The 12,529-nt window shown below is 42.6% G+C and overlaps 1 protein-coding gene across 6 annotated transcripts in view; it reads left to right on the top strand.

Moving 5' to 3' along the window:
- Positions 1 to 38: 38 nt before the first annotated feature.
- Positions 39 to 12,529, top strand: part of WDR20 (WD repeat domain 20) — a 63,357-nt gene continuing 50,866 nt past the window's right edge. For 5 of the 6 annotated variants that reach the window (XM_077776465.1, XM_077776461.1, XM_077776463.1 and 2 more), the window contains exon 1: positions 39 to 321. In XM_077776465.1, the coding sequence (XP_077632591.1) occupies positions 73 to 321 (249 nt within the window). In that variant the 5' untranslated portion in view covers positions 39 to 72. The remainder of the gene's footprint in view (positions 322 to 12,529) is intronic. The other variant, XM_077776462.1, reaches the window with a different exon arrangement.

Genomic DNA, 12,529 nt, shown 5'->3' with positions numbered 1-12,529 from the left:
AGAGCCCCGGGCGGCGCCTGCGCGGTGGGCGTGATCCGGGCACTTAGGGCAGGATGAACGCTGCTTTCCAAGATGGCGACGGAGGGAGGAGGGAAGGAGATGAACGAGATTAAGACCCAATTCACCACTCGGGAAGGTCTGTACAAGCTGCTGCCGCACTCGGAGTACAGCCGGCCCAACCGGGTGCCCTTCAACTCGCAGGGATCCAACCCCGTCCGCGTCTCCTTTGTAAACCTCAACGACCAGTCTGGCAACGGCGACCGCCTCTGCTTCAATGTGGGCCGGGAGCTCTACTTCTATATCTACAAGGGGGTCCGCAAGGTACCGACCCGGGCGTCACCGGGGCCCGCCAGGGGCGTGGGCAGAGGCCAGGAGCAGGGCGGTGACAGCGGGGCCCAGGGTGACCGACAGAGGTGGCGGTCGCTCTTACTTTTGAGTGGGCCGGTAACTCCACTGGGGTGCTCCTGAGGAAGGGGGATTCACGAATAAGGAAGGTGGTGTTTCAGGGGGTGGGGGCGGTGGAAAGGGGCCGTGGGGTACGCGGTTCCGCCCGGGAGGCCCCAGGAGGGGCCAGATGCTTTCTCTCTGGCAGGGTCCGTCAGGCTCTGACACGGCCAGGGAGCGGGCCTGCGAGTCCCCGGAAGAGGTGGGGTGGCCGTCTTGTCTGCTTAGGCTGCCTCGCCTCCCGGGAGTTGTGTGTCTCGCTCTGGGTTAGAGAACAGGGGCGCGGGGCGGCTCGGGCAGGTCTGTAAGGCGGAGTCCGGCTGGCAGCGGAGGGTTGAGACTAGGTCAGAAAGGAGCTGCTCGGCACCGAGGGCTACTCCACCTGCTACCGCACTGACACTTCCTAGGAGCCTCCGTTTCTGGTGTTAACGCTCTTTCCGAAAACCTCAGGAGGAGGACGGCTGTCACTTTCTCCGCCGGGGAATCTTCTCCCGAGAGATTGTTAAAGAGGGTCATCTTGGCCCTTACAGAATGGGAAAGACTGAGTAGTACAGTTGGGAGGTCGGAATGATGTTTTGAGTGAACCAAGCTGGTTCATCGGTGTTCTGTGTGAGCGTGCCCAGATTGTTCTCGTCCAACAAGTCAGACTGTGTCCCAGAGAGGGAGGGATATGCCTTAAAAGCTACTTTACAAGAATCGCTTTTTTCTCGACGGGCGACTTAACATTAATTTTGTGAAGCATGTAATCATCCTTTAAAAAGGTCTCTTCAAAAGAAGCAACTTTATTAGAGCTTTTCCTTTATTGCCTACGTAACTGTGTTCTCACTGAGAACTGCTTACCTTTGAGATTTATGGTCTTTGACTTGACTTTGGAAAGAGTTAAGGACGTTGGTTCGTCCCACAGCACCTAGGCATGGGAAAAGGGGATAACAGATTATAAATGTTCGGTTAGTGTGACAGCAGATCGTGCACACTGAACAGTGGACGTTCCCTAGGATGTAATATACCCAGAAGCAGTAAGTTTTTGCCTGGTTTCTCAAGACCTAGGGAAATGAGGGTGGTATTCAGATGTAGCAAGTTTTCTCATTTGGCCAAGGTGCATCTTTTTGGCTAGCGTTTGTGTTTGAGGTATGCTATTACTGAAAGTAAATCGCTTGACTTCATTTTTTCTCTTTTGCAACTGAGGAAGTGTGAAGTAGTTAGTAGTCTAGGAGCTAAACTTCTAGTCCTGCTCCCAACTTTTTTGTTGACTTGTTGGGTGACCTTGGATGAGTTCTTTAACTTCTGTCTGCTCCTCTTTAAAAAGAGAACATGGCAGTACTCACTTTGTAATTTATAATGTAACTGTAGTGAACTTTAAAGCCTGAAACCCTCAGCAGGTGTAAAATATAGTTAAAGTAAACATTAAGAGTAATGTCAGGGGCGCCTGAGTGGCTCAGTTGGTTGGGTGTACGACTTCAGGTCATGATCTCACAGTTTGTGAGTTTGAGCCACTCGTCAGGCCAGAGCCTGCTTGGAATTCTCCCTCTTCCTCTCTCTCTCTCTCTCTCTGGCCCTCCCCAGTATGTGCTTGCGTGCATTCATGCACTCTGAACAAATAAATAAATAAATGTGTGTGTGTGTGCTTTTTTTTTTTTTTTAAGTAACTGTCAGGTAGGAAGCTGCTGTCTTAACATTGATACTAGGACCGAAAGTATCAACGTTTTCCTCTGGAAATAAGTTTAGAATTTTAAGTACTAAAATTCATGTACAATTTTTAAAAATGCTTAACCACTGAATTTACCCGCAATTACTAGTGTCAACTTTTTTTTTTTTTTAATTTTCTTTGAAAGTGTATTATTTTTGAAGCACTCTAGTGGCAAACCTTATTTGGATCTGGTGGCCTTGGTTTGCATCATCAAAACAGCTTTCTTGATTGAAAGTACCATAGTTGTGTTCTCTTAGCTGGATGCTACTTAATGAAGGTTAAAACTAGGAGAGCTTTTCAAGTTTAACCTTTTTTAGTGTTTGCTTATTTTTGAGAGCGAGTGCAAACAGAGGAGGGACAGAGAGAAAGGGAGACACAAAATCCAAAGCAGACTCCAGGCTCTGAGCTGTCAGCACAGAGCCGGATGTGGGGCTTGAACTCACAAACAGTGAGATCATGACCTGAGCTGAAGTTAGAGGCTTAACCAACTGAGTGCCACTCCAACCCCCCGGCACACCTAGGATATCTTTACAAACCATACCCCAAAATTATTATAAACAAGATAAATCTTAAACATGTAGATTTGCCTTTAACTGCATAATTTATTTGAGCTCTGTGACTTTTTGCAAAATTTCATTTTCATGCAGTAACATAGCATTATATGGTAGACATTTCCATTCTCTTCGAGCCATTGTGATTTTTTTATAACTATTTTCCGTGAATGTGTTTGCACTTATTTATTATTTCTGAGTATGTAATTGTTTTTGAGATTGCCTTTTCTCATTTTTTAAATTAAAAAAATGTTTTTATATTGAGAGAGAGCACATGGCACATGCGCAAGGCGGGGGGGGGGAAAGAGAGAGAGAGAGAGAAAGAAAGAAAGAATATGAATCTTAAGGAGGCCCCATGCTCAGCCCCATGCAGGATCTGTTCCCACAACTCTGGGATCATGACCTGAGCTGAAATCAAGAGTTGGATGCTCAACCGACTGAGCCACCCAGGCGACCCTGTCTTTTCTGATTTTAAAATAGAGCAGATAATTTTCCTACTCAGAAAACCAAAATTTACATTTTGGGGTTAGGAGTTATAACTCTGTTCTTACAGTTGGTCATTTTGACTGTATTTATTCATTTTTTAAATCAGGGCATACACAGTTTTACAACAATTACTTGGATCATTCAGAAAGCCTAATTTGGATACATACATTCAACTTAAATCTGCATGTAAAACAAGTGGAAAATAGATCTTCGAAAAACTTAACATCATGAGCTGTGTGCTGCCATTCCTAAAAGGAAGTATGGAATTGTGGGGGAATGGAGTGGATGACAGGGTCGTCTCAAATCTGAGCTGAGACGTGTATTCTCGGCCTTTTAAACAGATTTACAGGTCAGTTTCTAGAGCTAGGCAGGACCTTTGGGTTTTGCAGTCTCACCCTCTCTGAGGAAGCCAAGGCTAGATAGGGAGTGCAAACCTGTGTTACAGTTTTCTTTTTCTCTCATGGTCAGGAAGATGAAGCACAGCTGACTGTAAAGACCTGTCATAGTGAGAAGGGACCGATCAAGCTTTTTGATCACACGGATGCCATGGCCTCCAGGCACTTCAAGATCTACCCCAGCATTTTGCCATATATTATCTCATCGAATCTTGGTAGCAATCCTGTGAGGTACAAGAAAGTGTCTTCTTTTTGCAGTTGAAGTTTGTAATGGAGTTTCTTGTGTAAGGAAATGTAGTTTTGTGAAGTTATTTTACCTAACTGAAGATGAGCATTGATTTAATACACTGATCATTTCAACAAAGATTTGAGTGACCACTATGGTGACAATTATACTAGTTGGGGACCCGCACTAGAGTAAAACCCTGGCCCTGTCTCCAAAGAACCATCAACTACTTGCCTTTACACCTGTTTGTATAGTAGTTGCCTTTCCTTTTTTTTTTCCCCCTTTTGTTAAAGACCTTGTTTTATGATAAAGATGCCAAAGGTAGCTGGGCTTATTGGACCAACCCTTTCATTTTATGAGCTCTGATTTTACATAAATGTGAGTGGCAACCATCAGATCTCTGCGTAGATATCACTTCCGAGCATGTCCTGCTCTGAATCCCCAAGCTAGGTCAGTTTTCCTTCTTGCATGTTCTCATAGCAGCCTGGACTTTGCCTTTCTAGCACTTGTCTCAGTTTGTAATTCTCTGGGTGGCAATCTGTCTCTTCTATAAACAAAGCTCCCTTAAAAGATACGTTGTCTTTTCTGCGTTGACTGTTTTCCTAGTGCCCAGCACAGTGTCCGCCATAAAGTAGGCCCTAACTGTTTATTTGTTGAGTGAATGACTGAATAAAGCATCTGTGTCCATCTATGCCATACTTTTAAAAAGATATTTACAAGCTAAAAAAACTATTTAATTTTGGGCTTCTCAAATGTCTATTTTTAGTGGCTCACATATTTTTTTTAAGTTTATAAAACTTAAGTTTAAGTTTTTATTAAGTTTTATATTTATTTTGAGAGAGAATGAGCAGGGAAGGTACAGAGAGAGAGAGGGTGGAGGTGGGGAGAGAAGGAGCCCCTAGCAGGCTCCACATTCAACACAGAGCCGGACATGGGGCTCAGTCTCACGACCATGAAATCATGACCTGAACCAGTATCGAGAGTGGATACTTGGGGCGCCTGGGTGGCTCAGTCGGTTAAGCGTCTGACTTCGGCTCAGGACATGATCTCAGTGTTCGTGGGTTCGAGCCCCGCGTCGGGCTCTGTGGTGACAGCCAGCTCAGAACCTGGAACCTGTTTCATATTCTGTGTCTCCCTCTCTCTCTGACCCTCACGCTGTCTCTCTCTCTCTCAGAAATAAATAAAACATTTTAAGAAATTAAAAAAAAAAGAGAGTGGATGCTTAATTGACTGAGCCACCCAGGCGCCCCATGGCTCACACTTTTTAAAAGACATTTAAAATTCTTGTAGGTAACAAATTTAGCTTTCTTACAGCTGGGAAATTGTGTGGCAGTAGACCATGAAGTAATGCAAAGTAACCAAAGAAAATTACTTTTGATCTACTTCTGTCAAACCACGTTACCTAACAAATCTGTGTACTAACAGACAACTTGTAAAAACTATACTCAGAGCTACTTAACATTTAAATCAAAGAGACTTACTTTTTCCCTCCTATCTTAAGACTTCAGGCCACAAATGTGCTGTCCAGAAATGTTATTGAAGCAATTCCTACAATGGGGGGGAGTAGAATTAGATGGCTTCCACGGCCTATTCCAAGGCCTTTTCAACTTTGAAGGTTGTAGGAGTCTGTGCTCCATAGTTTTTTTAATGAAAATAAATTCATTTTTCTATTGGGAAGATGTCTTCATGTCTTGGATTTATTGCCTACTTCTTTAATGGGAATTGAGGAGTGTGGGGTGTGTTGTGGAAGCAATTGAATGTGTTGTGATTCTAGGTCTTTATGCTAGAAAAGGCTTTGCACTCACTGGGTTGACATGAAGCTCGGCCAGAAGAGTCATTTAATAACAGCTAGAATGTTTTCAGAGCCGGAGTTGTCCAGGAGTGCAGTGGGTTGACTTGGGAGAGAATGAGCATTCTGTGTGGGAGACGGTCTCTTTCTCGAAGACGGCAGGAGCACCTGTTGGTGCCTGAGGAATTCATGCACCGTGTGGGAGGGTGAGCTAGAAGCCTTTTAAAGGTTTTTTTCCAGACTGGTTTTAGATACTGGACTGCTCCAGAGAAGGTCATGTTCACACCCTTCTCTCCATTTGTAATTTTCACATCTCTCTGCTCTCTGTTTCTAGTTTAGAAAGAGGCTTAGAAGACCAGAGCTTTTTATATCAGATTTACTTTGAGAAGCGTTCTGCTTAATTTAGTAGGGCACATGTGAAATTGAGTGGAAACCTGTAGTTTTTTCCTGTTAAGGGCTACTTAATGTCTTCTGAAATATTGATAATTAGTTATTTGACTATCAAATCTTACATACTGAGGGGAAAGCATCTTAACTTATCTCTTAGAGTAGACTAGAGAAACTTTCATATGATCCCTTGGTTCTCTTGACCTTGAAGAAGAGGAAAGACAGAACGGGTGAATATGAGCAGTGGTAAGCAAGCAGCTCTCAGAATGTGTCCTGGAAACCCAGGAGATAGTCATGGATGCCACTGTTTTAGTAGATAGGTGTGGGGCATGCTTAGCATCTTCTAGATGCTGGGTTTAGACCAGGTCTCTGCCCTCAAGAAACTTGTCCTATGTTTATTATCATTGGGTTAATCTAGCGACTTCATTTATTTAAGTATTTATCGTGCTTTGGTAGAAAACTTGAGCAAGAATCAAAACAGTGGATTTTATCAGTGAGTAATTTGGCTATATGCCTAAAGAACCTTGTTTTAAAAATAAATGTGAAGATTTTTGTAATATGATATCTTAGAGAACAATTTTATTTATATTTCAGTGAGGTTCGTTTGTGAAGAAATATGACATGTGGCCCTATTTGGTTATTTAAGAATAAACATCAAAAGCAGAAATAACTTTAATTGGTAGACATTCTCTGTCTTAATTTTCAGGACATTTTATTTATTTAAGTGTTTATTTTTAAGAGAGAGACGGAGACAGAGCTCTAGTGGGGGAGGGGCAGAGAGAGAGGGGAAGACAGAATTCAAGCAGGCTCCAGGCTCGGAGCTGTCAGCACAGAGCCTGGAGGGGTTCAGACCCACTAGCTGTGAGATGATGACCTGAGCTGAAGTCCGATGCTTAACTGACTAAGCCGTCCAGGTGCCCCTTCTCCTTTAAAAAAATTTGTTTATTTACTTTTGAAGGAGAGAGACAGAGCATGAGTGGGGGAGGGGCAGAGAGTGGAGGACACAGAATCCAAAGCAGGCTCCAGGCTCTGAGCTGTCAGCACAGAGCCCAATGTGGGGCTTGAACCCACAAATCCTGCGAGATCATGACCTGAGCTGAAGTTGAATGCTTAACCAACTGAGCCGCCCAGGTGCCCCAATTTTCAGGGCATTTTATTTATTTATTTATTATTTATTACTATTTGGTAAGGTTTGTTTATTTTTGAGAGAGAGAGTGAATGGGGGAAGGGCAGAGAAAGGGAGACAGAATCGGAAGCAGGCTCCAGGCTCTGAGCTGTGAGCACAGAGCCCAGCGTAGGGCTCAAACTCACAAAGTGGGAGTTCATGACCTGAGCCAAAGTTGGATGCTTAACCCACTGAGCAACCCAGGTGCCCCAGGACATTTTAAGTTTTCCGTGACAAGTTATCTTATTCTCTGAACGTTTGGCATCTTTTTTTTTTTTAAGATTTATTTATTTATTCATTCATTCAAGTTTATTTCTTTTGAGAGAGAGAGAGAGCCAGGGAGGGGCAGAGAGAGGGGGAAGGATAGAGGAGGAGTCCTCATCCACAGTTTTTTATAATACTGTGCAAGGTCCGTCTTGCTTTTTAAAAAAAATCCTCATTCACCAAGAGTTTATTGCAGAACTGTTATGTACAAGGTGCTGGTGTCTCTTGTGGTAAAGTGAAGTCAAGGAAGACACTTCTGTCTGTTAAGAAGCTTGTATTTTTGTACTGACAATTGGACTGTCAAGTAGAAGGCGTGTGCTGTGCACATGGTGTAAGCAGTGCAAATATCAAGTGGAGTTCAGGAGTAAAGGTGGAGAAGTATTTCTCTGCCTAGATGGAGAAGAATTCTGGGTTGGATTTCAAACAGGTGATTTGCCCTGAAGTGTGTTTAGATCACATTTTTGTACATTTGAAAACTTGTATCTTTATTGTTCTAACTTCAGAAATGCTTCATCTTCATTTTTGATTGGGGTTGAGTTGGCGATTGCTCTTACGTTTTAGCATTTTTCTCAACTTCTCTGCCAATTGGTAATTTGTTAATTGAGTCCTGCTTTACGTTCTCAATTCTGTTTTGTAATAATGGATTTTTAAAAAGTAGGGTATTTTGTGCTAAGAACATGCCAAGTCAATCTCTGCTACACTTTAATTTTGTAGCAGTGGAAAATGTAGATCTTATAAGAAAGAAGCAAGATTTTGTAAGAAAGAAGAAGCATAAGGAAGAAGCAGGGTGAAGAAGTAACTTATAAGGTTTTTGTATTTTACAAGTAAGAGTATGAATATTTTAGCATCTTCTCAAGTAGCCACATTGCAGATGAGCTCTGTGGCTTGGCTCGGTCCCTCCTCTGGCTGGTGCGCACCCAGCCTCACTGCTGCCCTGCCCTTGTTTTCCCAGCTACGGCAGAAGTGCTACAGGTGCTCGTTCTTTTTACTGACTTTGATCTTCATTTCAGAGGCACAGTTTTAATGTCTCGTTTAAGAAATATTTGAGTGGTTTTGGGTGAAAAGCAGTATACTAGACTATGGGAAATCAAAGAAGTAGGAGACATGATCCCTTACCTTGAGAGGATTATCATCCAGCCAAGGAGATAAGATATTCACACACATTCATTCTGTCAAGATTTGAGTGGTCGCTCTGGGTTGTTGTTGAGACAGAATCTCTGCCGTCAAGGAGCTCACAGGCCAGTGGCCTAGTAGATGCCTTACTCATCCTGCCAACATTTATTGGACCCGTAGACCCAAAGACAAATAAGACGTAGCACTTGGCCTAAAGTGCCTACGATCTGGGGGTGAGATGGGCAAGTAAGTAGTGGTTAGATGTGCACACACTATTCCCTTATGAGCTGCGTAATCTGAATAGAATTTACAGGATATATCAACCTAGATAGGCAAAAATTAACAGGATTTCAGTGTGTCCTTCCAATTGTGGATTTAGTCAACAAATCACAGTAGTAACAAACTTGTGACTTTATCACCAGAGAAAATCACAGGTGTTTGCGTATCCCGTTATGTTGTTGCAGACAGATCAGATCTCACTTACACTCATCACTCCTTTGGAATTGTAGTGGTTAGTGGGTCTTCACTGGAGCTTGTTATAGGGTGAAATAAAAAAACTTTAATAACTATTTTAATAATTGATCTCTTGTAATCTTTTGTATTTGAAAACATGATTGTGAGAAGGAGTCCCTAGCATAGAAAGCTTAAGCACCCTGGTTTTGTTAAGTCTCAGTTTACCTTTTCTCCTGTGTCACGTGTGGTTGAATGTAAGAGCATCAGGGCTCTCCTGTCCGGTAGGTAACACTTGTAGCTCTATGAAGAGGCCTCTGTGGTACTTGGGGTTTTTACTCAGCAGGTGATTATCTAGGATTCTAAGTTGGCCATGCCTTATGTTGCTTTTCTTTTTCTTCTGGATCATTCCTTTGCTCTTGCTGCCCTAACTAGAGGGAGGAATACAAGAAGTACTTACAAGATTGAGTCTCGTAAGAGTGTTTCATTGGTTCAGATCATAGATGATAGTGATACAGTGTTACAATGTGATCTTTGTTTTAGTTGCAGGGGAAACTTAGAGAGGCTTTAATAAGGTGATACTGGAATTGAATTCTGGGGGCATCTGGGTGGCTCAGTCTACTAAGTGTCCAACTTCTGCTCAGGTCATGATCTTGTGGTTCATGAGTTCAGAGCCTTGCATCCGGCTCTGGGCTACAGCTCAGAGCCTGGAGCCTGCTTCGGTTTCTGTGTCTCCCTGTCTCTCTGCTCCCCCCTCTCCCCCCCCCCCCCATAAATAAACATTTAAAAGAAAGCTTTATGAACTGAATTCTGATAGGTGGACGGGCTGAAGGGAGATGGGATTCTAAACCAAGGTGACTAGAGACCTGAGGCCTGAGGATGTGGCACGGCTCCTTGAAGAGTTACTGTGAGGGTGGAGGCTTTAGTAAGACCTGATTAGAGGACAAGATTATCTTTCTTCATGATGATCATCTAAATATTGGCTGTCTCCTAGCTTCTAGAACTCTTTTTTAATGTGTATTCTTTCTTTTGGTACTCCCTCTGGGGTAACGTACCACACCAGTGCCTTGTCCTCCTGTGGGACTCCTAGCACTCTGTCCCGTTTCAGAACTCAGGTCATCACAGTTTTGCAATGCCATCCCTCATTGGATCCTCATCACTGCCTGTCATATCTCAGAGATGTTGGCTCCTGCTCCGCTGCTGCTGTCTACAGCTACTCCTGTCTTAAATGCTGTGCTTAGTCGTTATAACCCCTGGCACCCACTGTCCGCTCTAGCCCGCACTCGATCGACTCCTATGGCTAAAGGGAAGAAAAAGCCTTTTCGGGCCCCCACCCACTTGGTACCTGTCCTTTGCCTCCGGGAGCTACTGCCCCAATTTCTCAGCTACTTTTTAAAGCAAAGCTCCTCTTGCTGACAGCTTGGACAACCTCAGACTATGGTGCCCAGACCAGCACCATCAGTGTCATCCCCTGGGAGCCTGTGGGAAGTACAGAATTGGGTCTCATGCCAGGCTTACCGAATCAAAATCTGCATTCCTAGAGGGTCCCCAGATAGTTCGTGTGCTCCCTGAAGTCGGAAAGACGTTGGCATTAACTGGGTTTCTTTAGTTCTTCCTCTGCCTCTTCAGACTCCACTCAAATTATTGTACCTTCCGGCCATCTATTTTAAGTGTATAATTCAGTGATTTTTAGTAACCTACCAAGTTGCCTGACTGTTACCATAATCCAGTTTTAGAACACAAGGGATTGTTTTTAAACTTGATTTTGTGCAAGTTTCAGTTAATGTTAGATGAATAGATTCTTACCATCTGCTCTAGAGCGTAGTACCTCTGGTTAACACCATGGTGTCATGCCCTGCAGAATTTAAGAGGTAGATCTTACCACTTAACACAAATGAAGGGATGTGAGGAAGCTTTGGGAGGTGTAGGGTGAGTCTGTTACCTTGGGTATGGTGTTGGCATCATGGGGGCGTGCATGTCTAAGCTCCTCAAACTGTACACGTTTAATATGCACAGTTCCTTGTATGTTAAGTGTACCTTAATAAATCTATTAGAAAAAAATTGTGTTTTAATTATAGAAGACTTTTCTGTGGTTCCAACATCAGAACTGTAGAACAGGGTTCTGTCAGAGATGCTTAGCTTCCATTTCTGTTCTCCCTGCAAAGCAAGCTCTCTCTGTCTATAATCATTTTATTTGTTTTTGACTCATCCTTCTGTTGCCTTAAGAATAAGATGACATTTGAAGAGAAAAGAAATTGAGGGAGCACACTATGTAGGGTATTTGTGTCTTGTTTTTCTTTTCTGCTTAATGAATGATATATATTGGAGATCTTACCATATTAGTAAATAAATAGAGAGCTTCTTCCGTCTTTTTTTATAGTTTATATTCTGTGCTCTGGATATGTATTACTGTCTTTTTTTTATTATTATTACAAATAACGCTGCAGAAATAACTGTGCATGTATATTATTTTGCATGTAGGCAGGTATATTTACAGGATGTATTTCCAGAGGAGGTACTGCTGGGCCAGAGGGTCAATGCCTATATAATTAAAAAATTTAAAAAAAAAATTTTTAATGGTTATTTTTGAGAGAGAGAGAGAGAGAGAGAGGAAGCATGACCAGGGGAGGAGCAGAGAGAGAAGGAGACACAGAATCTGAAGCAGGTCAGCACAGAGCCCGACGTGGGGCAGGAACTCACAAACTGTGAGATCATGACCTAAGCCGAAGTCAGGAGCTCAACCAACTTAGCCACCCAGGTGCCCCTAAAAAAAATTTTTTTTTGGTTAATGTTTATTATTTATCTTGAGAGAGACAGAGACAGAGGGCAAGCGGGGGAGGGTTAAGAAGAGAAGGAGACACAGAATCCGAAGCAGGGTCCAGGCTCTGAGCTGTCAGCACAGCCCCACATGGGGCTCAAACTCAGGAACCTTGAGATCATGACCTGAGCTGAAGTCGGACTGAGCCACCCAGGCACCCTTTTATGTATTTTTGACATATATCATCAGATCACCCTCCACAGGAAGGGGTTTTATTGTTTTGTACTCCCACATGAGAATACCTGTTTCCCCACAGCCTCACCAAGTATGTTGTCAAACTTGAATTTGATCTGATAGGTGAGAAATTTGTATTCTTTTTTTCCCATGTGATGAGAGAGGTTGAGCATCTTTCTGTATATTAAGAATTGCATGTATTTTTTTTTATATGGACTTTCTCATATCTGTTGCCCATTTTTCTGTTGGATTGTTGGATATCTTAAAAATTTTTTAAAGGAGTTCTTTATTAGGGAGATTAGCCCTTTGTGATATGAATCACAGATTTTTTTCTTTCATTTGGCATTGGTCTTGTAACTTTGCTTAGGGGTGAGTGTGTGTATTTTTTTCAACCTTGAATAATTTTCATATTTTTTGTAGTTAAATTTATAAATTTGTAAATTTTTCAAATAAATTTTTATAGATAAGTTAGAGCCATTGTTTTATTATTTAGGGGTTAACTAGTTGTCCTCCAAAGTTTAAAGATAGGGAAAAGATTTATATTTTAATATTTGAGAATTAGGTTTAACAAAGACTTTTT

The sequence above is a fragment of the Crocuta crocuta genome, unplaced genomic scaffold (assembly GCF_008692635.1).
Source record: "Crocuta crocuta isolate KB4526 unplaced genomic scaffold, BGI_CrCroc_1.0 scaffold8, whole genome shotgun sequence".
NCBI classification, from domain to species: Eukaryota; Metazoa; Chordata; class Mammalia; order Carnivora; family Hyaenidae; genus Crocuta; species Crocuta crocuta.
This window is presented reverse-complemented; position numbering and strand designations above follow the sequence as displayed.